General features: G+C 34.0%; 2 protein-coding genes across 16 annotated transcripts in view; one reads left to right on the top strand and one right to left on the bottom strand.

Moving 5' to 3' along the window:
* The window catches only part of LOC119688322 (clumping factor B-like), a 9,377-nt gene extending 1,698 nt beyond the window's left edge, over positions 1-7,679 (top strand). Inside the window, exon 2 of the mRNA XM_038103000.1 lies at positions 7,225-7,679. Coding sequence (XP_037958928.1) covers positions 7,225-7,679 — 455 coding nt within the window. The remainder of the gene's footprint in view (positions 1-7,224) is intronic.
* A 1,580-nt stretch (positions 7,680-9,259) lies between these two features.
* LOC119687808 lies at positions 9,260-18,660 on the bottom strand. Of its 15 annotated transcripts, none has more exons than XM_038102299.1 (19): positions 18,600-18,660; positions 17,312-17,402; positions 16,845-17,243; positions 16,627-16,779; positions 16,395-16,558; positions 14,104-14,425; positions 13,886-14,038; positions 13,419-13,817; positions 13,201-13,353; positions 12,894-13,132; positions 11,451-11,784; positions 11,233-11,385; positions 10,940-11,164; positions 10,722-10,874; positions 10,490-10,653; positions 10,255-10,402; positions 10,037-10,198; positions 9,744-9,968; positions 9,260-9,663 (listed from the first exon to the last, which is right to left on the bottom strand). In XM_038102299.1, exons 2-19 carry the CDS (start codon positions 17,344-17,346, stop codon positions 9,528-9,530), a joined length of 3,717 nt encoding a protein of 1,238 aa, XP_037958227.1. In that variant the 5' UTR covers positions 17,347-17,402; positions 18,600-18,660; the 3' UTR covers positions 9,260-9,527. The 15 variants fall into 15 exon arrangements, with proteins under 15 accessions (XP_037958227.1, XP_037958231.1, XP_037958229.1 ...); XM_038102303.1 differs by having other exon boundaries at positions 10,255-10,653; positions 11,451-11,598; positions 11,686-11,784; XM_038102301.1 differs by having other exon boundaries at positions 10,255-10,653; positions 12,894-12,980; positions 13,068-13,132.
* Between the last annotated feature and the right edge of the window lie 8,226 nt (positions 18,661-26,886).

The raw sequence follows: 26,886 nt of genomic DNA, 5'->3' as shown, positions 1-26,886 counted from the left end.
ATATAAGATATATAATATACATTTTCTGAATCTTATTGAAAATTATAATATTAAGCCAAATATTCACTCCCTATTGCAGAAATTTATGCGATAGAGAGATGTATTTCCGTGAGTCTTGAATCTAACTATCACTTCCATATAACAGCCATTCCAACTGATTTATGTTTGGGTTTTTTACTAATATCTTTGAATTTAGTAGAAATAGTTCATCTTAAATGGAAAATTCTGTTATTTCATTTTACTATCCAACACAACTTATAGTAATGTAAATTAGAAGAAAAATAATTTATATATAAATAATTAAAAATAAATTATTAATTTATTATTTAAAATGATTCGAGTTGTATGTGGTGGTCCTTCAAGTTTTAAATTTAAGTACAATTTAAGATGTTCAGTAAATAGTATTCGCTTGATTCAGAAAATTAAATTGCGCTTATAGCTTGTGATTCTGTAGGTAATAACAGATAATGTATATCTCTAATGGGATAGACACAAATAATATCTAATAACTTTGGTAAATTTCGTTTAGTCTAGGTTTGGCGGTAGTAGCGGTCATGTGTACCAAGAAAGCCCACTTGAACTCAAATAATGACCCGTTGTGGTGCTACAGGAATAGCTTTAGTTCGTACACAGACTTAAATCTCAGTATGCGACCAACGTTGAAATAAGTAACGACTCCTCCATTAGGAAAAAGGTGAAACAATCTAACAATTCTATAAAACTGACTAAGTCCAAGTCATCCTAATATTGCAGGATGACAGTTTAATTAGAGCGTTACGGACAGGGGCTCTCAAGTTTTTTGATGTTCTCCTAGCTAAAAATGAGCACTGACATATAAGATGAAATACTGTAGATTAAAAATAATATAAATATTTAGTTATTTAATATTTTTTTTTTTTACATATTAATTTCCGAAGTTAAATTATTTTTTTTGTTGATGTTATGATTTGGGAAATGTCGGACTCAACGGTTTACAATAAGTGCATGAACTAAATAATTGTCATTAGTTTTTTCTATCAACTTGAAATATCTCACTAAACTGAAACATCTTCTTTAAACAAAATATATGGTTGTACGGAAAAAAATGTAAGAATAAAAATTGCGTAAAGTGCCATCAGCAAGCAAATGACTTTTTACTCTAAGGTTATAAAAAGGGCAATACTTATATGGGTAATGCCATTGCTCCTTGTATCATTTGACTGATAAATAAATCTTCGGACTAGATTTTAATTTCCATACTCTCATGAATAATTTTCAAATTTAAAATTCACAAAAACGTATTTCCTGCCATAGTTTCGGCATTGTCGCAACGCCGTCACCAGCCGCTTGGAGCTGCTTTCCAGAAATATCTGCAGAATTATTACAAAATTATACGCCGGATTTTTTCCTTCATATTTTATACTAAAAACGGAATTTCCATAACACTGCAGTAGCTCAAATCAGCACAGCGATTCGTACACATTTGTGCGCATTATAGAGATTTACATACAATGGCACAAAGTCGAAAAAAAGTAATAAAATAAGATGGCCAGGAATAAGGAAAAACCTAAAAATGTGAAGAAAAGGATTTGCCAAGAATAAATATGGCAAAAAAAAGAACTAAAATATATAATAAAAGAAATTGTAATAATAATTCTATAAAAAAAAAAGCTAAGTTATTGTATTTTTGATAAAAGTAAAAACACGCCGTGCCTGTGATGTACCAACTAGCCACCTTGCGCAATGCCTCCACTCACAGTCTACTCTACTCTACACTGGCCAAGAACCTCATCAGGTTTTTCCTTTCACTAAAGTTTAAGTTTGCACAAGAAATCGCAAAATGATAATAAATTTTTCGTTCTACGGTTTTTGGTTTATAAAAGCATTTGCTGTGATAATATGTGTGCTTGCTGTGATGATTTCAAAATTTTTCAATCTACATAATTTCCATTTAAATGTGTTCAATAATAGAAATAGCTTCAATACTCCAGATATCGACATAAGCAATTTTGATGATGTGAAAAATAAAATTAAAAAATAAATTTATTGAACGAATTTTCATTTAAAGGCACTTGAACTTAATTAAATTGCATAAAAATAATATCTACAACTTGAACCAATTTAACTAGGAGAGGAGATAGACAGAAGATAATAAGGTATAAGAAAGTAATAAACGAAACCCACACTTTAATACATATCCCCCGGTGTGAACTATTTAGAAACGCAGACAATAGCACTGTTGCGGTGACGACTAATTCATGAACTAATCGCGTAGCCCCTGAGGCTAGGATGATATGGCCTAGATTAGATAGAAGTAGATTGAAAAGTCTTTTGAGGTCGCGAGGGTTATATGATCTAGATTAGGTAGAAGTAGTTTGAAAAATCTTCTAAGGTCACGAGGATTCTTTGACCTATATTAGGTTGAAGTAGATTTAAAAATCTTTTAAAGTAACTAGGATTCTATAGTGTAGATTAGTGTTGAGTAGATTGAAAAATCTTTTGAGGGTGCAAGGATTCTATGACCTGTATTAATTGAAGTACATTGAAAAATCGTTTGCGGTCGCTAGTATTTTATGGCCTACATTCAAATAAGGGTAGATTGAAAAATCTTTTGAGATCGCTAGGATTCTATGGTCTTGATTAGATTGGAGTAGATTGATAAATCATTTAAGGCCGCTAAGATTATATGGCCTAGATTAAGATAAGAGTATATTGAAAAATCTTTTGAGGTCGCGAGGGTTAAATGATCTAGATTAGATTTAAGTAGATTGAACAATTTTTTGAATTTCAACAAAATTGCAGTTCGTGTGATTACTGAAGTTCTAACGGAGCATTGTGCTGCTGCTTCAATGCTTCAATGTTAGCACATTATGAGAAGCGAACTGTACAGGAGTGGTTATAATGAAGCCATGATGAAGAGGAAGTGAATTTAAGCAATCATTTTCTATATCTCCAAACGAAACTACAGACAAATCGGATCTACGTAACTGTATCTGAGAAACAAAATAATTTAACAAAGATAACACACAACAAATATAATTTTAAAGTCAATTATGACAAAAGGATAGAGTGAGAGTTATTTTACTAATAAAGGAATTTTTGAATTTTTTTATCAAATGAAAAATTTATTAGTGTGGCATTTGTTAAAAATTTGACAGATCCAAAGTTCTAAAGCAGTTATAGTTCAACAAATATAGACTGATAAAACTAAAAAATATTTCCAAAGACCACTGAAACCTCAATAATAGTACTGGATTTTTTCTGCCACATTCTTGGTCAATTTGCAAACAGTTGCCTATATATCGTTGCGGGTTTATATTGTTTACTAACAGAATAAATTCAACAAATGTAGAATAGAATAGAAAAATGTTGAACTAAGTCGACTTCTTCTTCCATCCTGGATTTAAATTGGACTGCGAAACAGCTACACTATCTAATAGTATGTATATATGCTTCTTAAATATATTATCCACAAATGCATTATCTGACCATACATCTCTCCGGAATCACATTTAAGCATTACTTCGGTGGGGTGGTGATTCAGCGATTTACAGTCCTTTGATCTAGCTTTCTGTGCTGCTCTCTGTCTTTCTAAGATTTCTTTTGCAAATATATATATAAAGTTCTAGTTTTCTGTTGGCATCAACATCAGGTGAATAATGTCATCAGGTGTGTTATCTGGTTGCTCTTGTCAAGCTCAATCAAAGAGCACAAGTTCCATGGCTTCTTTTGTATCTGGACACGCTAGGCATGTGTCGTGTTCGTTATGTTTGAATTTGCAGTCGTCGATGTCACCTGTCCATGCTTTATTTCTCGGTATGAGCTTATGTGTCCATCTTCCTTTCGTGGATATGTACCAAATTTGTTACCAGTTAATCATTGCTTTTTTATTGAGCTGGTTGCAATTCGTGAGCCCAGTTCTATTAACTGCAAGTTTTTCCTTTTCAATTTCTGCTACCTTCTACAGCGGTATCATTCCTTCAATAACCATGGATATGAGGAAATTGATAGCAAGCCCGAGTACCATATATTCTTAATTATGAACAGTGCAAGAATATCTGCTGACCTGCCATTGCAAACAACCAATCTACAATATAAGTCTGAAGTTGGTTACAGTTTAATTTAACTATCTTATAATGACAATTATTATATATTTTTCAATAACTGAAATAACTGAAGTTCATTTTTTTCTTAAACTTTTAAAAGCATTTCATCATAACACATAATTTCAAGGATATAAAAACCCCTTTAAAATTGTCTTTTATTAATAATCGATTTTATTTTGCTGAAGCTATTAAATGAAGCAATGACTACGAACAAAAGAACAAAATATCGGTGAAGACAACGAGTCTTATAGTTGATGCAATGTTCAATTAAAATCATCAATTTAATTGCACTTTAATTGCTAATGACACCGAAGCCAGCTGCTATGCTGCATAATATGAATTGGGCTGCCAGTGCGAGAGATGCACAAATGCAGGCATTAAGCGTGCTCCGCTTTATTGGGTGCAAATCTCTTAATAATGAAACGTGCCGCTTACTGTTTCTTCACATGGACGCTTTGCTGACAATCGTTAGAGCCAATTTACATTTTCCTCTGTGCTGGCATTGCCATTGTTATGTTCCATTACATCTTCCTTTTTTTGTTGATTTTGTTTTTAATTCTTTGGCTTGGCAAGTTGGTGAAGATAAAAATAGCGCAATTAAGCTCTGCTCGAATTGGTACTCGTTTCCAACTCCATTCATAAGCAGCCAACACAGCCAGACGGAAAAAATGCTTACCGTCTATTCGATTTCATCTCTGCGCATTGGATGGCATAGAGTAATGGCAGAAAAGGATGTACGGAACGTGTTAGTACGATTATACATGCTAAATGAGCACCATTCAGCGCAAAATATGATGAAGTGCAGCACTGTGATATCAATTATTGTCACTCATTTAAGCAAAAACAATTCCAGGCCAAAATAAATGAACAAGAAATTATGCTCAACATCATTATTAACATTTTATTTCGTCATTAAAGCAATTACTAACAACAAAACAACTATAATTTCATCCGCATTATATATTTTTAGTTATGCGACTCAAATGGCTTTTTAAATGTATGAATACATCGCCGGCTCCAGTAGAAGTGAAGGGCAAAAAATATAAAAAATTCTTCTCAATTATTTTTGCATCAATTTTTATTCAAATTATGCAAAAAGTACTTTTAACTACAGAACAAAATATATAAAAAACATAAAAATTAATTTGTAATAAATTGAATTTAGTAATCCGCTTCTTAACTTCAATTATTAAGAGACCAATAAATATAGAACAATTCATATTAGACAAAATTAGCATGCATTAAATATAATAAAACATTATTATTAAAAATATTTAATATATTATTTTAAAAAAAGAATAGTTTTCACATTGCCATATGTTTCTGTATATAGTCCAGTGAGATATTCATTATCATAAAAATATTTTAGCTTTTGTTAAGAGTACACAATGGTACAACAATTGATCATTTACTACCACGGCAAAACCATCCCTAAGAAACCATTCCGTCCTTGACCGCATCGAGTAGCTTCCGCCAGCCAACCCGATTAGTTGCTTGCTGTCGCCAGTTGGTAGTACCGAGTGCTTCCAAATCGTTGGTCACCTGATCTTTCCGTCGAAGATGCGGACGTCAGATAACTTTTTCTCATTCTCGTACGACATCACCAACCCAGCGAACCGCTAGAGCGTTGTAATACGCGGGGCATATATATGGCAACTTCAACTGTAGTTGATTCATTTAAATAAAATATTTAGATTAGGTTAATATAGTTGTGTTTTAAGTAAGCTGTTGGTTTTTTCACTGATATAACTTTATCAGAATTTAATTAATAACTACGTGTCCATCTTGTTATATTACATGTTTATCTCTCATGTGAACCTAATACCACAATGTTATCAATACACTTGTCAAGATAGTGTGTCTGTAAATGCTCTATTACATATAGTAGAGTCCCGTCGGTGACAGTTATATCAGTTATATATATCATATAAATCAAGACTCTACTGTTCTTTTGTTCATAGTACCCGGTTATAAATAAATGTAACTCCATACTGACTAAAAACATAAATATAAGCGCAGGATGGTGTCTGGCTTCAATCGTGTTTTATGACAAGTAAGCTTTGCCTAGGGAATATTACAACTCATTTGAAAAAATTAATTTTTACTGTTGTCATGAAAGTGAGTTTACCTATTAACGCCAGCTTCGCGCAGATTTCTGTAAGACCGTCTACTAAAAGTCAATGGAAGATAAGTTAAGTATCACTTCCAAAGCAATCATTGGATTAGCGGCGATGCTGTTTTTTTGTGCAGAGCGTTATGATGCGGGTTATATATATACAGTAAATAAAATTGCTGGACCATTGAAATAATAAAATTTGATTCGATTGATGTATAATATATAGTGGTAAGCTTTTTATTTTTAACTGATAAAATTTGACAGTAAGTAGTCAATAACTATATAGAGTAGTAGATAGTAGAATGTAGGCTTATTTATTTTTCTTTAATTGGTACATGTTCCAAAATTCCATGTTTGCTTATTTGTTTTTATTTTCGAATATATTAAATATATAATTTAATGTAATCTATTAGTAAAGTTTTAAATTTAAACATTTTGGTTTTAATCAAATTCATTACATTCAATGCTTTTACGAGTATTTTATTCGTTTAATTAGAATTTACTATTTTCAGTTAATGTGACAATTCTTTTAAATCGTGTCACATTCTATATAATTTACACAAATACCAACAGTACATGTGGCAGCATAATTTCAAAGTTTTGGCCTTTAGCAGCAAATTTTGCTGTAATACACATTTGCTGAATGTAGTATCGTTTTAGCAGACAGCTATACTGCAAAAAATATCACAGTCAACAATATAAATTTAGTAGGAAACAGAAATTTATGTGCAAAATTTTATGCTTTCATTGGTAAAAATAAATGTCCTTTTCGCATTTTAAGCTTCTCGTATGCGCGATGCCAAATAAATTAAAATTTGTTGCATTTTTGCTGTTTGAATGACGCTCTCGCTATACCGACTGCTAAAATTATTTCCACCGAAACATTCACACTATTCAGATACAGATACAGTTACTCATACACATACAGATGTAGATACAGATACAGATACTCATACATATACACATACAGATGTAGATACAGATACAGATACAGAACAGATACTCATACATATACTCATACAGATGTAAATACAGATACAGATACAAATAAGGTTACAGATACAGATATAGATACTCATACACATACAGATGTGGATACAGATACAGATACTCATACATATACACATACAGATGTAAATACAGGTACAGATACAAATAAGGTTACAGATACAGATACAGATACTCATACACATACAGATGTAGATACAGATACAGATATAGATACTCATACTCATTCAGATGTAGATACAGATACAGATACTTATACATGTACACTTATAGATGTAAATACAGATACAGATACAAATAAGGTTACAGATACAGATACAGATAATCATACACATACAGATTTAGTTACAGATACAGATACAGTTACAGAACAGATACAGATAGTCATACACATACATATACAGTTATGGATACTTCAACTACCAGTGTTTTTGCAAATTTGTGCGATGTGTGTGTGTTTTAATTTGTGACTGCTTACATTTTTGGTTTTAGGGAATATTGCATTAACAGGACTTTGAAGAACAACAACAAAAATAATAGACAAAATTTGAATTCATGAAATTTAAAACAAATGCGTTGCATTCCTTAAAACTTGATGCTGCAATTTATTTAGTTTTGGGTTGTTTTCAGTGCAATGCGATGCATCGTAGGTCCTCTGAGCGCAGTCCCTTGGGCAATAAAAACCGCCTGCCCACATAGTCGTGTGCAAATATTGTATGGATTAGGAAATGCTTTGCACATTTGTGCAGCCAAAAGTAACACTCACAATTATTCGAAATTTTGGAAAATCATTACTCCACAAAAAATGTTAAAATTAGGTCGAAATTACTACAAAAATGTTGCATAGGAATTTTCAATGAAATTTATACTTTTAACTCCTCTACTTATAGGATATTAACATTTTTCTAACACTTTCGAAACTTGTTTAAATAGTTTTTATTTTTTAATTACTTTTAATTTGAAATATCTCTTACCACAAATAACACTCTGTTCTTCAAATAGGTGGATAGGTGAAGTGGAAGAAGTATGAGATCCACCACAGTCAGTAAGAATCGATAATTTGCATTATTTTGAGTAGAGAGTTGGTCGTTTGAGAAGCGAATGTATCCATTAATAGCTGAAACATTTGATCAATTTATATTTTAAATATTTTTTTTTGAGTGAATTAAAAAATGGTGCACCTAAAAGTATAAGTGTGGATCTGGAGATACCTAAACATGATAGATGTTCCAGTGTTTTTTAACACGCGCACCGGCAAGCTCGACTTTCTCCTTTCAACTTGTGTCCCAAGAGAAGAAATAATATTATTTTTGGTACTTCCAATATGTTGCAGTGGACTTAATTGAATATTCTAGATTTTGAGTGCGTAGACCAAACAGCCCATGAACCAATATTAAAACAATTTTTGTTAACATCTCTCAAAAAGTATTAATGTGTGAAGATTGATCTTTGACTCATAGAAACAGGATTTGATAAGGAAAGTTCTATTCAAGAGATATACACATCAGGTCAAATGTTAGGTCAAATGGCAGAAGCCACACACAATGGTACGTCGTTTTGTAATATGACGACTAATATAATGTAAAGTAATGTTCTATAATATTCTTTGGATGCGTGAAGAATTTCTTATGCGTCGTAACATCTATCAGATTCACTTTGAGGCAAGTGTCTGTTAGGTAAAAAGATAACTCCAAGATGCAGCTAGGCACTGAAAGTTGTTGTAACTACGTAATACATAGAAATAAAAAATTGATGTTTGCTATAAGGCAATTTATATCGTTCTTATTAATAAAAATGAAATTTATTTATAAAAAATTTTTACAAATTAATTGCTTATAATAAAATACAATATTTTAATTATTTAAATTTATGATACACAATATTAATGTTTAATTTATTTATATATTTTATTACTAACATATATGTCTTAGTTAGTAGATGGCTTACAAAAATTAATACAAATCAAATAAACCGAAATTAATATAAAAAAGTTTTGTTTCTCATTTAAGTCGTTATATTTTGTTTAAATAATTTCTTATTAAAACTAGTGTTAATACAAAATGATTGTGTCTATACACAAAAAGTTCTCGTTATGAATTAAAGTAAATATTCATGTTTCACTTAACAAGTTAAATGACTTTGCATATACAATACACAATTATTAATAAAAAAAAATCAGATCTATGTCGCCAATAAATTCTAAACAATCTAAAATTAAGCCACCTTATTATTACATATATTATAATACTTTAAGCAAACGAGTTTAATGAAAGATTGAAAGTTTAATGAATTGCGTACCAGGTAGTGACTTTAAGAAATTATAACGGTGTTCTAGGTATGAAGAGGTCTTTTGCATTGTCGACTTTCCGATAAATAACATCTGCCCTCTTAATATATGTATGACCTTTATGCCATGGATGGATTGGTCGGGTCCTCTTCCTTTCAAATTGCTCACTATCATTTAAGAAGGTAAAAATATTTGAACATTTTATCTAAAAATTTAAACTTAATAAAAATTTTTATTATTCAAATACCAGGTCTGGTGAATTGCTTCGGGCTGCTCAACTGCTGATGTACTCAAACTGGTCTCTGGGGTCACCAATGTACATTCTTTATGGTGGGCAGGGTCAGCCGTTTGGGATCTAACAGCAACCGTTTGCGATTTATCACCGTTGAGAATGCCTTCATTAATACCATCTCCCTTGCACTTCTTTGATAGCACTCCAAGTGAACATGTTGGCACTGCATTCCGTCCATTGCTTATGTAAATATTTTAAAAGACGTTGTTAAAAATTGATGTTTAATTCAAATTGTTGTTCTTATATACCTGTCCGTTGCACGTAGATTTTCTGCGTCTTCCATTATATTATCACTGGCGCTACGCTTCTGATAATACAACGGTTTTTTAGGTATGACGTTATTCCATGGATTGATTGGTCGGGTCCTCTTCCTTTCGAATGTCTCAATATCAAATAACGAGCTAAAAAAACTAGAACATTTTGTCTAAAAATTTAAACTTAATAAAAATTTTTATTATTCAAATACCAGGTCTGGTGAATTGCTTTGGGCTGCTCAACTGCTGATGTACTCAAACTGGTCTCTTGGGTCACCAATGTACTTTCCTTATGGTGGACAGGGGCAACCGTTTGGGATTTAACAGCAACCGTTTGCGATTTATCACCGTTGAGAATGCCTTCATTAATACCATCTCCCTCGCACTTTTTTGAAAGTGCAACCGCGCAAGGGGCAACCGTTTCCGATTTATCATCGTTGAGAATGCCTTCATTAATACCATCTCCCTCGCACTTTTTTGAAAGTGCAACCGCGCAAGGGGCAACCGTTTCCGATTTATCATCGTTGAGAATGCCTTCATTAATACCATCTCCCTCGCACTTCTTTGATAGCACTCCAAGTGAACATGTTGACACTGCATCACATCCATAGCTTATGTAAATATTTTAAAAGACGTTGTTAAAAATTTATGTTTAGTACAAATTGTTGTTCTAACGTACCTGTCCGTTGCACGTAGATTTTCTGCGTCTTCCATCATATTATCACTCTCGCTACGCTTCTGATAATACAACGGTTTTTTAGGTATGATGTTATGCGATGGATTGATTGGTCGGGTCCTCTTCCTTTTGAATGGCTCAATATCAAATAACAAGCTTAAAATATTTGAACATTTTGTCTGAAAATTTAAACTTAATAAAAATTTTTATTATTCAAATACCAGCTCTGATGAATTGCTTTGGGCTGCTCAACTGCTGATGTACTCAAACTGGTCTCTTGGGTCACCAATGTACTTTGCTTATGGTGGACAGGGGCAACCGTTTGGGATTTAACAGCAACCGTTTGCGATTTATCACCGTTGAGAATGCCTTCATTACTACCATCTCCCTCGCACTTCTTTGATAGCACTCCAAGTAAACATGTTGGCACTGCATCACATCCATAGCTTATGTAAATATTTTAAAAGACGTTGTTAAAAATTGATGTTTAGTAGAAATTGTTGATCTTATGTACCTGTCCGTTGCACGTACACTTTCTGCGCCTTCCATCATATTATCACTCTCGCTACGCTTCTGATAATTCAACGGTTTTCTAGGTGTGATATTCTGCCATGGATTGATTGGTCGGGTCTTCTTCTTTTCGAATGGCTCAATATCAAATAACGAGCTAAAAATATTTGAACATTTTATCTAAAAATTTAAACTTAATAAAAATTTTTATTATTCAAATACCAGCTCTGATGAGTTGCTTTGGGCTGCTCAACTGCTGATGTACTCAAACTGGTCTCTTGGGTCACCAATGTACTTTGCTTATGGTGGACAGGGGCAACCGTTTGGGATTTAACAGCAACCGTTTGCGATTTATCACCGTTGAGAATGCCTTCATTAATACCATCTCCCTCGCACTTTTTTGAAAGTGCAACCGCGCAAGGGGCAACCGTTTCCGATTTATCATCGTTGAGAATGCCTTCATTAATACCATCTCCCTCGCACTTTTTTGAAAGTGCAACCGCGCAAGGGGCAACCGTTTCCGATTTATCATCGTTGAGAATGCCTTCATTAATACCATCTCCCTCGCACTTCTTTGATAGCTCTCCAAGTGAACATGTTGGCACTGCATCACATCCATAGCTTATGTAAATATTTTAAAAGACGTTGTTAAAAATTGATGTTTAGTACAAATTGTTGATCTTATGTACCTGTCCGTTGCACGTACACTTTCTGCGTCTTCCATCATATTATCACTCTCGCTACGCTTCTGATAATACAACGGTTTTTTAGGTATGATGTTATGCGATGGATTGATTGGTCGGGTCCTCTTCCTTTTGAATGGCTCAATATCAAATAACAAGCTTAAAATATTTGAACATTTTGTCTGAAAATTTAAACTTAATAAAAATTTTTATTATTCAAATACCAGCTCTGATGAATTGCTTTGGGCTGCTCAACTGCTGATGTACTCAAACTGGTCTCTTGGGTCACCAATGTACTTTCCTTATGGTGGACAGGAGCAATCGTTTGGGATTTAACAGCAACCGTTTGCGATTTATCACCGTTGAGAATGCCCTCATTAATACCATCTCCCTCGCACTTCTTTGATAGCTCTCCAAGTGAACATGTTGGCACTGCATCACATCCATAGCTTATGTAAATATTTTAAAAGACGTTGTTAAAAATTGATGTTTAGTACAAATTGTTGTTCTTACGTACCTGTCCGTTGCACGTAGATTTTCTGCGTCTTCCATCATATTATCACTCTCGCTACGCTTCTGATAATTCAACGGTTTTTTAGGTGTGATGTTCTGCGATGGATTGATTGGTCGGGTCTTCTTCTTTTTGAATGGCTCAATATCAAATAACGAGCTTAAAATATTTGAACATTTTGTCTGAAAATTTAAACTTAATAAAAATTTTTATTATTCAAATACCAGCTCTGATGAGTTGCTTTGGGCTGCTCAACTGCTGATGTACTCAAACTGGTCTCTTGGGTCACCAATGTACTTTCCTTATGGTGGACAGGGGCAACCGTTTGGGATTTAACAGCAACCGTTTGCGATTTATCACCGTTGAGAATGCCTTCATTAATACCATCTCCCTCGCACTTTTTTGAAAGTGCAACCGCGCAAGGGGCAACCGTTTCCGATTTATCACCGTTGAGAATGCCTTCATTAATACCATCTCCCTCGCACTTTTTTGAAAGTGCAACCGCGCAAGGGGCAACCGTTTCCGATTTATCATCGTTGAGAATGCCTTCATTAATACCATCTCCCTCGCACTTTTTTGAAAGTGCAACCGCGCAAGGGGCAACCGTTTCCGATTTATCATCGTTGAGAATGCCTTCATTAATACCATCTCCCTCGCACTTCTTTGATAGCTCTCCAAGTGAACATGTTGGCACTGCATCACATCCATAGCTTATGTAAATATTTTAAAAGACGTTGTTAAAAATTGATGTTTAGTACAAATTGTTGATCTTATGTACCTGTCCGTTGCACGTACACTTTCTGTGTCTTCCATCATATTATCACTCTCGCTACGCTTCTGATAATTCAACGGTTTTCTAGGTGTGATGTTCTGCCATGGATTGATTGGTCGGGTCCTCTTCTTTTCGAATGGCTCAATATCAAATAACGAGCTAAAAATATTTGAACATTTTATCTAAAAATTTAAACTTAATAAAAATTTTTATTATTCAAATACCAGGTCTGGTGAATTGCTTTGGGCTGCTCAACTGCTGATATACTCAAACTGGTCTCTTGGGTCACCAATGTACTTTGCTTATGGTGGACAGGGGCAACCGTTTGGGATTTAACAGCAACCGTGTGCGATTTATCACCGTTGAGAATGCCTTCATTAATACCATCTCCCTCGCACTTTTTTGAAAGTGCAACCGCGCAAGGGGCAACCGTTTCCGATTTATCATCGTTGAGAATGCCTTCATTAATACCATCTCCCTCGCACTTTTTTGAAAGTGCAACCGCGCAAGGGGCAACCGTTTCCGATTTATCATCGTTGAGAATGCCTTCATTAATACCATCTCCCTCGCACTTCTTTGATAGCTCTCCAAGTGAACATGTTGGCACTGCATCACATCCATAGCTTATGTAAATATTTTAAAAGACGTTGTTAAAAATTGATGTTTAGTACAAATTGTTGATCTTATGTACCTGTCCGTTGCACGTACACTTTCTGCGTCTTCCATCATATTATCACTCTCGCTACGCTTCTGATAATTCAACGGTTTTCTAGGTGTGATGTTCTGCCATGGATTGATTGGTCGGGTCCTCTTCCTTTCGAATGGCTCAATATCAAATAACGAGCTAAAAATGTTTGAACATTTTATCTAAAAATTTAAACTTAATAAAAATTTTTATTATTCAAATACCAGCTCTGATGAATTGCTTTGGGCTGCTCAACTGCTGATGTACTCAAACTGGTCTCTTGGGTCACCAATGTACTTTCCTTATGGTGGACAGGGGCAACCGTTTGGGATTTAACAGCAACCGTTTGCGATTTATCACCGTTGAGAATGCCTTCATTAATACCATCTCCCTCGCACTTTTTTGAAAGTGCAACCGCGCAAGGGGCAACCGTTTCCGATTTATCATCGTTGAGAATGCCTTCATTAATACCATCTCCCTCGCACTTTTTTGAAAGTGCAACCGCGCAAGGGGCAACCGTTTCCGATTTATCATCGTTGAGAATGCCTTCATTAATACCATCTCCCTCGCACTTCTTTGAAAAGTTGCAACCGCGCAAGGGGCAACGTTTCCGATTTATCACCGTTGAGAATGCCCTCATTAATACCATCTCCCTCGCACTTCTTTGATAGCTCTCCAAGTGAACATGTTGGCACTGCATCACATCCATAGCTTATGTAAATATTTTAAAAGACGTTGTTAAAAATTGATGTTTAGTACAAATTGTTGATCTTATGTACCTGTCCGTTGCACGTACACTTTCTGCGTCTTCCATCATATTATCACTCTCGCTACGCTTCTGATAATTTAACGGTTTTCTAGGTGTGATGTTCTGCCATGGATTGATTGGTCGGGTCCTCTTCTTTTCGAATGGCTCAATATCAAATAACGAGCTAAAAATATTTGAACATTTTATCTAAAAATTTAAACTTAATAAAAATTTTTATTATTCAAATACCAGCTCTGATGAAATGCTTTGGGCTGCTCAACTGCTGATGTACTCAAACTGGTCTCTTGGGTCACCAATGTACTTTGCTTATGGTGGACAGGGGCAACCGTTTGGGATTTAACAGCAACCGTGTGCGATTTATCACCGTTGAGAATGCCTTCATTAATACCATCTCCCTCGCACTTTTTTGAAAGTGCAACCGCGCAAGGGGCAACCATTTCCGATTTATCATCGTTGAGAATGCCTTCATTAATACCATCTCCCTCGCACTTTTTTGAAAGTGCAACCGCGCAAGGGGCAACCGTTTCCGATTTATCACCGTTGAGAATGCCCTCATTAATACCATCTCCCTCGCACTTCTTTGATAGCTCTCCAAGTGAACATGTTGGCACTGCATCACATCCATAGCTTATGTAAATATTTTAAAAGACATTGTTAAAAATTGATGTTTAGTACAAATTGTTGATCTTATGTACCTGTCCGTTGCACGTACACTTTCTGCGTCTTCCATCATATTATCACTCTCGCTACGCTTCTGATAATTCAACGGTTTTCTAGGTGTGATGTTCTGCCATGGATTGATTGGTCGGGTCCTCTTCTTTTCGAATGGCTCAATATCAAATAACGAGCTAAAAATATTTGAACATTTTATCTAAAAATTTAAACTTAATAAAAATTTTTATTATTCAAATACCAGCTCTGATGAAATGCTTTGGGCTGCTCAACTGCTGATGTACTCAAACTGGTCTCTTGGGTCACCAATGTACTTTGCTTATGGTGGACAGGGGCAACCGTTTGGGATTTAACAGCAACCGTGTGCGATTTATCACCGTTGAGAATGCCTTCATTAATACCATCTCCCTCGCACTTTTTTGAAAGTGCAACCGCGCAAGGGGCAACCATTTCCGATTTATCATCGTTGAGAATGCCTTCATTAATACCATCTCCCTCGCACTTTTTTGAAAGTGCAACCGCGCAAGGGGCAACCGTTTCCGATTTATCACCGTTGAGAATGCCCTCATTAATACCATCTCCCTCGCACTTCTTTGATAGCTCTCCAAGTGAACATGTTGGCACTGCATCACATCCATAGCTTATGTAAATATTTTAAAAGACATTGTTAAAAATTGATGTTTAGTACAAATTGTTGATCTTATGTACCTGTCCGTTGCACGTACACTTTCTGCGTCTTCCATCATATTATCACTCTCGCTACGCTTCTGATAATTCAACGGTTTTCTAGGTGTGATGTTCTGCCATGGATTGATTGGTCGGGTCCTCTTCCTTTCGAATGGCTCAATATCAAATAACGAGCTAAAAATGTTTGAACATTTTATCTAAAAATTTAAACTTAATAAAAATTTTTATTATTCAAATACCAGCTCTGATGAATTGCTTTGGGCTGCTCAACTGCTGATGTACTCAAACTGGTCTCTTGGGTCACCAATGTACTTTCCTTATGGTGGACAGGGGCAACCGTTTGGGATTTAACAGCAACCGTTTGCGATTTATCACCGTTGAGAATGCCTTCATTAATACCATCTCCCTCGCACTTTTTTGAAAGTGCAACCGCGCAAGGGGCAACCGTTTCCGATTTATCACCGTTGAGAATGCCCTCATTAATACCATCTCCCTCGCACTTCTTTGATAGCTCTCCAAGTGAACATGTTGGCACTGCATCACATCCATAGCTTATGTAAATATTTTAAAAGACGTTGTTAAAAATTGATGTTTAGTACAAATTGTTGATCTTATGTACCTGTCCGTTGCACGTACACTTTCTGCGTCTTCCATCATATTATCACTCTCGCTACGCTTCTGATAATTCAACGGTTTTCTAGGTGTGATGTTCTGCCATGGATTGATTGGTCGGGTCCTCTTCCTTTCGAATGGCTCAATATCAAATAACGAGCTAAAAATATTTGAACATTTTATCTAAAAATTTAAACTTAATAAAAATTTTTATTATTCAAATACCAGCTCTGATGAATTGCTTTGGGCTGCTCAACTGCTGATGTACTCAAACTGGTCTCTTGGGTCACCAATGTACTTTCCTTATGGTGGACAGGGGCAACCGTTTGGGATTTAACAGCAACCGTTTGCGATTTATCACCGTTGAGAATGCCTTCATTAATACCATCTCCCTCGCACTTTTTTGAAAGTGCAACCGCGCAAGGGGCAACCGTTTCCGATTTATCACCGTTGAGAATGCCTTCATTAATACCATCTCCCTCGCACTTTTTTGAAAGTGCAACCGCGCAAGGGGCAACCGTTTCCGATTTATCATCGTTGAGAATGCCTTCATTAATACCATCTCCCTCGCACTTCTTTGATAGCTCTCCAAGTGAACATGTTGGCACTGCATCACATCCATAGCTTATGTAAATATTTGAAAAGACGTTGTTAAAAATTGATGTTTAGTACAAATTGTTGTTCTTACGTACCTGTCCGTTGCACGTAGACTTTCTGCGTCTTCCATAATATTATCGCTGGCGCTACGCAATCTAATTGTTAAGTTACGTTTTTTGTTACGTTCTTGATACCAGGTTTTTTAGGTAAAATAAAATTTCTGTTATAAATTATATATATGGTATATATGTTTATTAATGAAAAAGAAACTTTCGTAATATAAAATTGCTTAGAAGCAATTTCAGTATGCTATTAAACCCTTCATAGAGATTGAAATAGTTCCCGATTATCTAAACTGGTTATAATGCTTAACCGTCAAGAAATTTGTTAATGATTGAATAGTGGTTTAATCATTTTTTGGGAATTGGCCAAGTTGATTGGCAAATTCATTGGGCTGGTAGCATCAGGCTTTATAGGGTTGTTTTTTTTTGGAAAAAATTTCTGCGCTGAGGGCTATGTTATGCAGAGTGTCTCGGGCATGGCATCAGTACAATTGTTGTTGTTTTCAAGGCAAATTTTAAATTTGAGAATGAGAGAGAAAACAATATGGCTGTTCAAACTCCGGCATGAGAGCCAGAATATTTGTGACCTGGCACTAAGGTAAAACAATATTTTTTAGTAATAAATTTCAAAATTTGCGCATCTTAGCAGTAAAAAATGACAGTAAGCAACACAACCTTTTTTTATAAATCGCTTATAATGTAATTATTACATTTTCCGATTTTAAAAAAAGGCGTAAATACTGGTAACAATTATTATAAGATAATATAGTAATAAGTTAACATTATTACAGCCTCTATTAGTTTTTTCTTGCTAGTTATTTTTGGGACAAATTGAAAGTGAGCATATCTAAATTTCCTTTTAAATTTAGACACAACCAAAAAGTACCAAGAAGTAGTAAAAATACAAAACTGGCAATACCGACGTGACGCTCTGCATAACACGCATTTTCGGCATAGCCCGAAAGACCGAATTTTACCGAGCCCGAGCACTCTGCTTGACATGGCCGTAAGTCAACAATCCCACCCATTTGAACTGATTTTAGTGACCAGCTTGGATTCGTTAAAGAATAAGATGAAGCGGCAATAATTATCAATGAAGACTGTTTTATTTTAATAGGTAAAGCATTAGCAATTTATTTAATTTGATTTCAGAAGTTTTGGAATAAATAACTGGTCTTTTATTATATTTTCTTTTTCGATTTTTAAAATTCAGTAAATGTTCAATTTTAACAATAAATTAGAAAGTTCTTACCATATATTAGGAATATATATCATATTCATCATATATACGACAGATTTTTATTATATTATGTAGACATACCTTGTTCTTGAAATTATTAGATCCTTTCACCGTCTTTCTTGCCTTTAATGTTCAACTTTTAAAACACGACTAAAATTTTTGATTGAACTGTCTGAAATAATGTCATAAAAATGACATTGTCATCTACTACATATTTTAATTAATTTTGTTGCCACATTTTCCAAATGAGTTAAAATACAATTTACACAGTGAGTCAGTGTACCCTGGCAATACTACCAAACTAATATGTAAAGTAGTTCTGTTTCAAAATACTCGTATGTAATTGGAAATTTGTAAAGCATTAGTCAAATTTTTCATCGGATCAATATTTTCTGATTATTATTTGACTACGGTGTCGATTTATACAGATCTGACGAGAGGAGAGACAATAATCAACTTCAATGAAAAATGTCAGGTAAATATTATACTATTTTTTTTGAAATTTAAGTGAATTCAAAAATGCTCAACAAATAAATATCAGAGTTAACAGAGTTAACTCAACAATTCAATTTAGTAATGTAATCACTGAAATCGAGTTCGGATTTTGAAAGGATGAATTATGTTTATATATTCGCGAGAGAAGGATGGATAGAATATTAAGTGATCAACTTCTTTCACATAACATAGCGACAAAACCTGACAAACTGTGTCTGAATCTTACTTTATTTATGTCTATAAAACCATACCTGGAGAACAGTTTTCTGATCAAGAAAAATAAATGAATTAAGTTCGATGTCACAGTCGGAACTTAAATCTCAAAATAAACTAAGTATAAATTAAGTTAGCTAAGTTGATAAATTATAGTAAGAATGATTATAGCCGGTGGTGCTATTTATTTCACGACTTTAAAATGGGTTTTAAGGCAATTATTTTCATATAGTTAAAACAAAATGCGTCCTAAGAAAGCGTTTTGGGGCCTGTTTTGCTCTAATGACTTGTGAACATTTGAATATCTTTTTTTACACTTGAATTTAAAATTTAAAATAAAATATTAATAGTACTAAAAATGATTATAAGGCAGGTAATTTAAATATAGTAATAAAATAGTTCAATATGTTTTTTACTTACCAAAATAAAAGTAAAATAGGTTCTAAGTAATCGAACATCCGACGTATCTATCTCAATTTTCTCAGAAGAAGATTAAAAATCCTCGGATCTCCTTTTCAAACCGATCTGACTGGGCTGAGTTTATAGAACTGTCAGGTTGGTTTTTCTTTACATAATGGGGGAGTCGTTACCTTCTTCGTCTTTGAATGTATACTGATCCCAATCTATGTACATATCAACGCAATAAGGTACCACAATGGGCCATTATTTAAGCTCAAGTGGGCTTTTTGGGATACAAGACCGCCACTCCAACCTACTAGGTATGTAGGTATATTTATGTTCAAAAAAAATTCTTATGTCTGATAAAATTATTAAATCCTGTAAAATATGTAAAAATATTATTAACATTAATATTGTGAGTTTAATAACTAATAAGTATTTTTATTCAAGAAGAAAAAAAAATACATTTCTTTGAAGTATACCACTATAGAAAGGGCAGAACAACATACGAATTCATATTACTGGGTATTGCTTTTGATACATATTGTGGAATTTGGAGTACCAATTACTAAAGTTATTTTCTCTACAACTGAGCTAGCTTTGGGTCCCAAAACAAAATGTTTTAAGGGAAATACTTGTTACAAAGATCTGTTTAATTACATATATTAAAAGCATGGATTTTGTTTTCTCCTTATCTCTTTAGGCTTCTGACGATGAATGTAGTAGTAAAATGATAAACATGCTATTGTAATTCATCAGCTAAGCCAGTAGGTCTTTTTAGGGACCACTTATAATATGTATTTGGTGACATATTAAAATATTTTTTAATAATTAAAATTTTATACTTAAGATGATTTTTTTTCATTGCATTATCACAAGTTTAATGTAGTGCGCGCGCAAAATAATATCACTGCGTATATGATATTTTTTGATATTTTTCAAGTGCAAAACGTGCAAAATAATTTAAAATTTTTATCGCAATAAATCGAGATAGTGACTCCTTACAAAATTTATAAAAATATTAGTGCCAGACTTAACGTCAAAAATTAAATTATTAATATATTTATATTGTTGATATGCAAAAAAGTGAATTTATTTGCAAATTTGTTTTGTTTTTTGAATATATTTATTTGCATTAAATTCACACACTTTTAAAAACAGCTGATAGAGACAGCAGATAAAGCTCTAAAGCTTTAAATAAAAAACAAGAAAAGTGTTCGAAATAGAAAAAAAAACTGTACAAATTGCATCTCACAATATCGTGTAATTGTGTAAATTGAGTAGTTAACTTGTTAACTTATGCTAAATAAATACAATTAATAAATTCTTATATATAAATCAAAAAGAAGTTCAAATCAATTACACAAAATATTACTGCAAAGTGTAATTGTATAAATTATATTGACAGAATAAAAAAAAAAATACTTTTTAATTAAATATACAGATTTTTTATTTTTTATTTTTTTTTTTTTAAACGTTTTGATTGATTATAATGCCGGTTGATCGTACTCCACCGAAAGGTGGAGGCCTACAACAACTTAATCAAGAGCAAGAAATACAACAACAGCAAGAGCAGCAACATAAAACACAAAAGCAAACTTTACAAAGTCAGCAACAACAGGAACAAAAATCGAAATTGTGTCCACATTCATTGACTTCTGTACCATCTCTATCACCTCAACCCTGGAGTGTTCAATGTAAAACGCCTAACTCCGGGAAAAATGTCGGACTTCCAAATAAACCAATCAAAGTACAAACAGGAATTGAACGATATACTGAAATAGTTAAGCGAAAACTTAGCCCACAAAAAAACGCAAACAATCGTGACAAAATTCAAAAAGTTAACAACAATAATTATAACAACAGATTCAAAGCACTGAGTGATGAAAGCGAAAACATAGAAGAGATCAAAGAAAAAATTGTTAAACCACCGCCTATCTATGTAAGAGAAAAAAACTCTAGTGATTTAGTTAATTCACTTTCAAATTTAATAGGTAAAAAAAATTTCTTTGTTGTACCTATTAAAAAGGGCATGATTAATGAAACCAAGGTACAAGTTTCAAGTGAAGATCAGTTTCGTAAAGTAATTGCTGAATTAGAGATAAAATCGAAACAATTTTATACGTATCAATTAAAAAGTAGTAAAGGACTAATAGTGGTCATAAAAGGCATAGAGGCAGGAGTTGATATTAAAGAAATTCACGATGCACTTAAAGAAAAAAACTTCGCAGCAAAAAGTATATTTAATATCTTAAATAGAGACCGTAAACCGCAACCAATGTACAAAGTTGAGCTGTATCCAGACACAAACAAGTTGAAAAGTGGCGAAGTCCATCCTATTTATTTGCTTCGCTTTCTTTTAAACAGAAAAATTACTATAGAGGAACCACACAAGCGTAATTTTCCAGTACAGTGCTTCAACTGCCAGGAATATGGACACACCAAGTCATACTGTAAACTTGCTAAAGTTTGTGTTATTTGTGCCAAAATCCATAGCTCAGATAAATGTCCTGAAAGTAAAGAAAACCCAGCAGTTAGAAAATGCTCAAACTGCGGTGATAGCCACACAGCAAACTACAGAGGATGTCCAGTTTTCACTGCTCTAAGACTAAAATTAAACGTTGCCCAAAGACAGCGCACCCCACAGCTTAATCTGCCAAACTTCACAACATCTCATTTCCCGCCCCTTCCACAGAACACTGGTCCTACATTGCAACCACCGGCTCCACCAATGCAGCAAATGACGTACGCAAATGCCATTAAACAAATTCCACTTCTTACCAATAGCTCCACTGTTGTTCCAGGCTTTGAAGCAATGCTCGCAAGTTTTACCCAAAAAATTGAACACTTCATGGACTTCATGCAAAATATGATGAATAGCTTGATGCAAAGCATGATACAAAACCAAAGTTTGATTGCTGAGTTGGTAAAACCCAAATGAATGCAATCACAATATGCCATTGGAATGCAAACGGCTTAAGCCAACATGTACTGGAAGTAACTAGATTTCTGGTGAGTAACAATATCGATATACTGCTTATATCTGAAACACATTTAACCTTCAAAAACTGTTTTCGAGTTTCTGGATATAAGTTTTATGACACTAAACATCCAGATGGTAAAGCATGTGGCGGTTCTGGAGTACTTGTTAGAAACACAATACAACATTATGAAATTCAAAAGCATTGTTTTAAATACCTACAAGCTACATCAATTTGTGTAATTTCTGGTCTAACTAAAACTGTCGTCTCAGCAATCTATTGCCCGCCCAAATTTGCTATTACTTCTGATCAATTCCGGAAATTTTTTACTGATCTCGGTCCTAACTTTCTAGTTGCTGGGGATTTCAATGCTAAACACACCTTTTGGGGTTCTAGACTAATAACTCCAAGAGGTCGTCAACTGTATGCAGCACTTGGCAACAGCCTTGATGTTGTGACCTCAGGCCACCCAACATACTGGCCATCAGACAATCGAAAAATACCAGACTTAATCGATTTCGCAGTCATTAATGGTATGAAACGTGAAGATATTGCTGTTAAATCATCTTATGACTTGTCCTCTGACCATTCTCCGGTTATTTTAACTCTGACAAAATTTAATACTAATTCAAATGAGCAGAATAAAAAAACTCTAATAAACTGGAGGAAATATATAAATATAATTAATGAGGAAATAAGTTACAATTCAAATTGTAGTTCACCTAAAGAAATTGATAAAGCAGTTGATCACTTTACCAAGACATTAAATAATGCTGTAATTAAAGCCTCTCAACCAAAAAGATCAGTCCAGTCAAATATAGTATTTCAATCACACATTGATTATCTTATTTCTCGAAAACGACAAGCCAGGCGTGAATGGCAAAGACTTCGATCACCCACCTCAAAACAAAGATTAAATAAAGCTTCAAAAGATCTTAAAAAAGCACTATCTGATGACAAAAACCGCTCTTTACAAGAATATCTCGAGTCTCTTGGTCCACTTAAAGAAAACAACTATTCTCTGTGGAAGGCAACGAAGAAATTTAAAACGCCAATACAAAATGACCCACCGCTTAGAAAACCGGATGGTTCTTGGGCTCGCAATGACGAAGAAAAAGGTTGTATTTTAGCAGAACACCTAAAGGGTGTCTTTCAGCCAAACCCACAATTATCAGATTTCCAACCTAACATCGAATTTCCTTCTATTGTTGAAACTCCCCTTACGTTGTGTTTGGATAACGTCAAGGAGACTATTCGAACATTTGCAAATCCCAAAAAGGCACCTGGATACGACAAAATTACGGGTAAAATGATACAACAATTGCCTGATTCAGCAATAACTTTTCTAACGGTGATATTTAACAGCATCCTCGCTTTTGGCTACTACCCGAAGCAATGGAAAGTTTCAGAAATAAAAATGATTCCAAAAGCAGGAAAGGACCTAACTTTGGCATCATCATATAGACCAATTAGTCTTTTGCCCCAGTTATCCAAAATCTTTGAGAAAATGCTCCTGTCATATATTATGCCAATAATAACTCAAAACAAAGTGATCCCAAACCATCAATTTGGATTTCGAACAGGACATGGCACTATTGAGCAAGTTCACAGAATTGCTAAAGAAATACATACTGCCTTTCAACACAAACAATACTGTTCCGCCGTTTTCTTGGACGTAGCCCAAGCTTTTGATAAGGTTTGGCACGAAGGTCTTATGTATAAAATAAAACGTTATCTTCCTGAAAAAATGCATAAGCTATTGTATTCATATATATCTTCTAGAAAATTTAGATTGAAATACAATACCTTTATTTCAAGAGAAATCGACATAATGGCCGGTGTTCCTCAAGGAAGCGTATTGGGGCCGTTTCTGTACATAATCTATACAGCTGATCTCCCACTACTCTCAAATCACACACTTGCTACTTTCGCGGACGACACTGCAATTCTTAGTTCTAACAGTGACCACATAAGGGCGTCCCAAAGTCTCTCGACTCACTTAAGTCTATTGGAGAAGTGGCTAGCAAAATGGCGCATAAAAGTAAACGAAACGAAAAGTGTGCATGTCACGTTTACTCTGCGAAAAGAAACGTGCCCCCCTGTTAAGTTGAATAACATCATTATACCTCAGTCACATGATGTAAAATATCTTGGCATCCATCTTGATAGAAGGCTGACTTGGACTAAGCACATTGAAAGCAAAAAATCTCAAATTAAATTAAAATCACAGCAGCTCCATTGGCTTATTAATAAAAACTCTAAGCTAACTCTGGAAAATAAAGTCTTGGTATACAATTCAATCTTAAAACCTATCTGGTCCTATGGTATAGAACTCTGGAGTGCAGCATGTGCTTCTAATATCGAAAAAATACAGAGAGTTCAAAACAAATTACTTAGACAAATAACCGGTGCTCCTTGGTATCTCAAAAATGTACATATCCACAAAGATCTTGGAATCCCAACTATTGCAGACGTCATTACAACATGCGGCCAAAAATATAAAGTGAAACTTCACCAGCATAGTAATCCAATGGCGCAACAGTTGCTTTCTGATACCACAATATCTAGACTTAAGCGAAAAAGCTTCGTACCACCTTAACGTAATTTTACTAAAAATGTTGATATAAATTTTGATAATAATAATCCATTTCACTTTATTATAAAGTTTAAACTCCTTTTTTGCACCTGCTAATTGCATTATGTTTAGTTTTTAAGATTTGATTACATAATTGTCAATTTCTTATCAGAAAGATACAATTAAAAATAAAATAAATAAAAAAAAAAAAAAACAAAAAAAATGATTTTTACTGTGAATCACCATGCTATATACAAAAATATGTAACTTGTAATTTATATATAAATAATTAATTATAAATATTACGTATAGCATTTGTAGAAGAAAAACAAATCTTTTGAGATTTTCATAAATAAAAATCATTTTCAATCAAAGTTTATTGTATTAACGCTGATTGCATAAAAAAATATTGTCGAACCGTCTTGACAACATATTAAAGACGTCGAGGCAAGTATGCACAGTTATTGGTAGTAGAGAACGAGAGAAAACATAATAAAAAATCTATATAATTTAAAATGAAATAGAACAAAGAAAAAAGTAGACATTTTACTGATTGCATCAATTGAAGCTCAACGGTAGTACACGTCCGTCCGGTTAAATCGTCAAAATCAAGAAGACATTTATAGTCTCATTGGCTGGCAGCAGTTTGGTATGATAGTCGACATGCACTATCATGGCTCATAGTCTCATGGTCTCGTGGTCATACCACGATGCATTGCACCCGTACATAGTGATAAATTTATGTTGCAAGTACGTGCTGAGCGGTTCAAAGTATGTTTCACTCTCATCAGAATTTTCAATGGTGGAGCAGATTAAAGAAATCTTAAGCAAACAGTCCAAACGAATTGCTGAAATGAAATTACAACTTTTTGCAAAATTCGTAGAAGTTTTTCTATTTTTATTAACTTTAGTCTTTTTCCTTCAGTTAAAAAGTAAAATTTTCTGATAATAAAAAACCAGGCAAGACAAAAATTAGCAAGAATCTTTAAACTTCTCAAAGCAGCGAAAATAAAAAGATATCAAGTTGTTAAAAAAAATCTGAAATATAAAAAAGTCGGGCAGGATTCTACTAGTTTTACGAATCACGCTTCGTTAAAGTTGAGCAAATTGTTCCATTGGCGAAGTCTTCTAAACAAAAGACTTACAACATTTTGTTTGGAATAGTTGTACATGGGATTTCTGTATCCTTTTTACTGCTCACTTTTTATACAGTTTATTGAAAAAAGTTGTATGGTTTTGCGGTATTTTAATTGATTTTATAATACAAGAAATGTTCAAAGTCCAATCATTCATTGGAAAAGCTTGCTTTCATTATTTTGACTATTTTCACTCCTTGCTATTCCAAGATATTTACGATTTGCTTTAATTTAAACAGTCATCTATATTCGAAGAGATTCTTTACTGCACTAAACAATGTTAAGACCTTATTAAAACTTCCTTGCTTACAAAATTGCTTATACTGAACATTCTCAGGAAATACACCGTATTCTCCAGATCTGGCCCCCAGTGACTACTGGCTCTTCGCAGACCACAAAAAGATGCTCCGTGGTAAGAGATTTGACTCAAATGATGAAGTAATCGCCGAAACTAAGGCCTATCTTGAAGGCAAAGAAAAATCGTTTTACAAAGGCGGTATCGAAAGATTGCAAAAGCGTTGGAATGATTGTATCTCCCTAAAAGGGACTATGTTGATGAATAAAAACGA

Source organism: Teleopsis dalmanni, chromosome X (assembly GCF_002237135.1).
Source record: "Teleopsis dalmanni isolate 2A chromosome X, ASM223713v2, whole genome shotgun sequence".
Lineage (NCBI taxonomy): Eukaryota > Metazoa > Arthropoda > Insecta > Diptera > Diopsidae > Teleopsis > Teleopsis dalmanni.
Note: the sequence above shows the minus strand (reverse complement) of the source record. Positions and strands in the feature narration are given on the sequence as shown.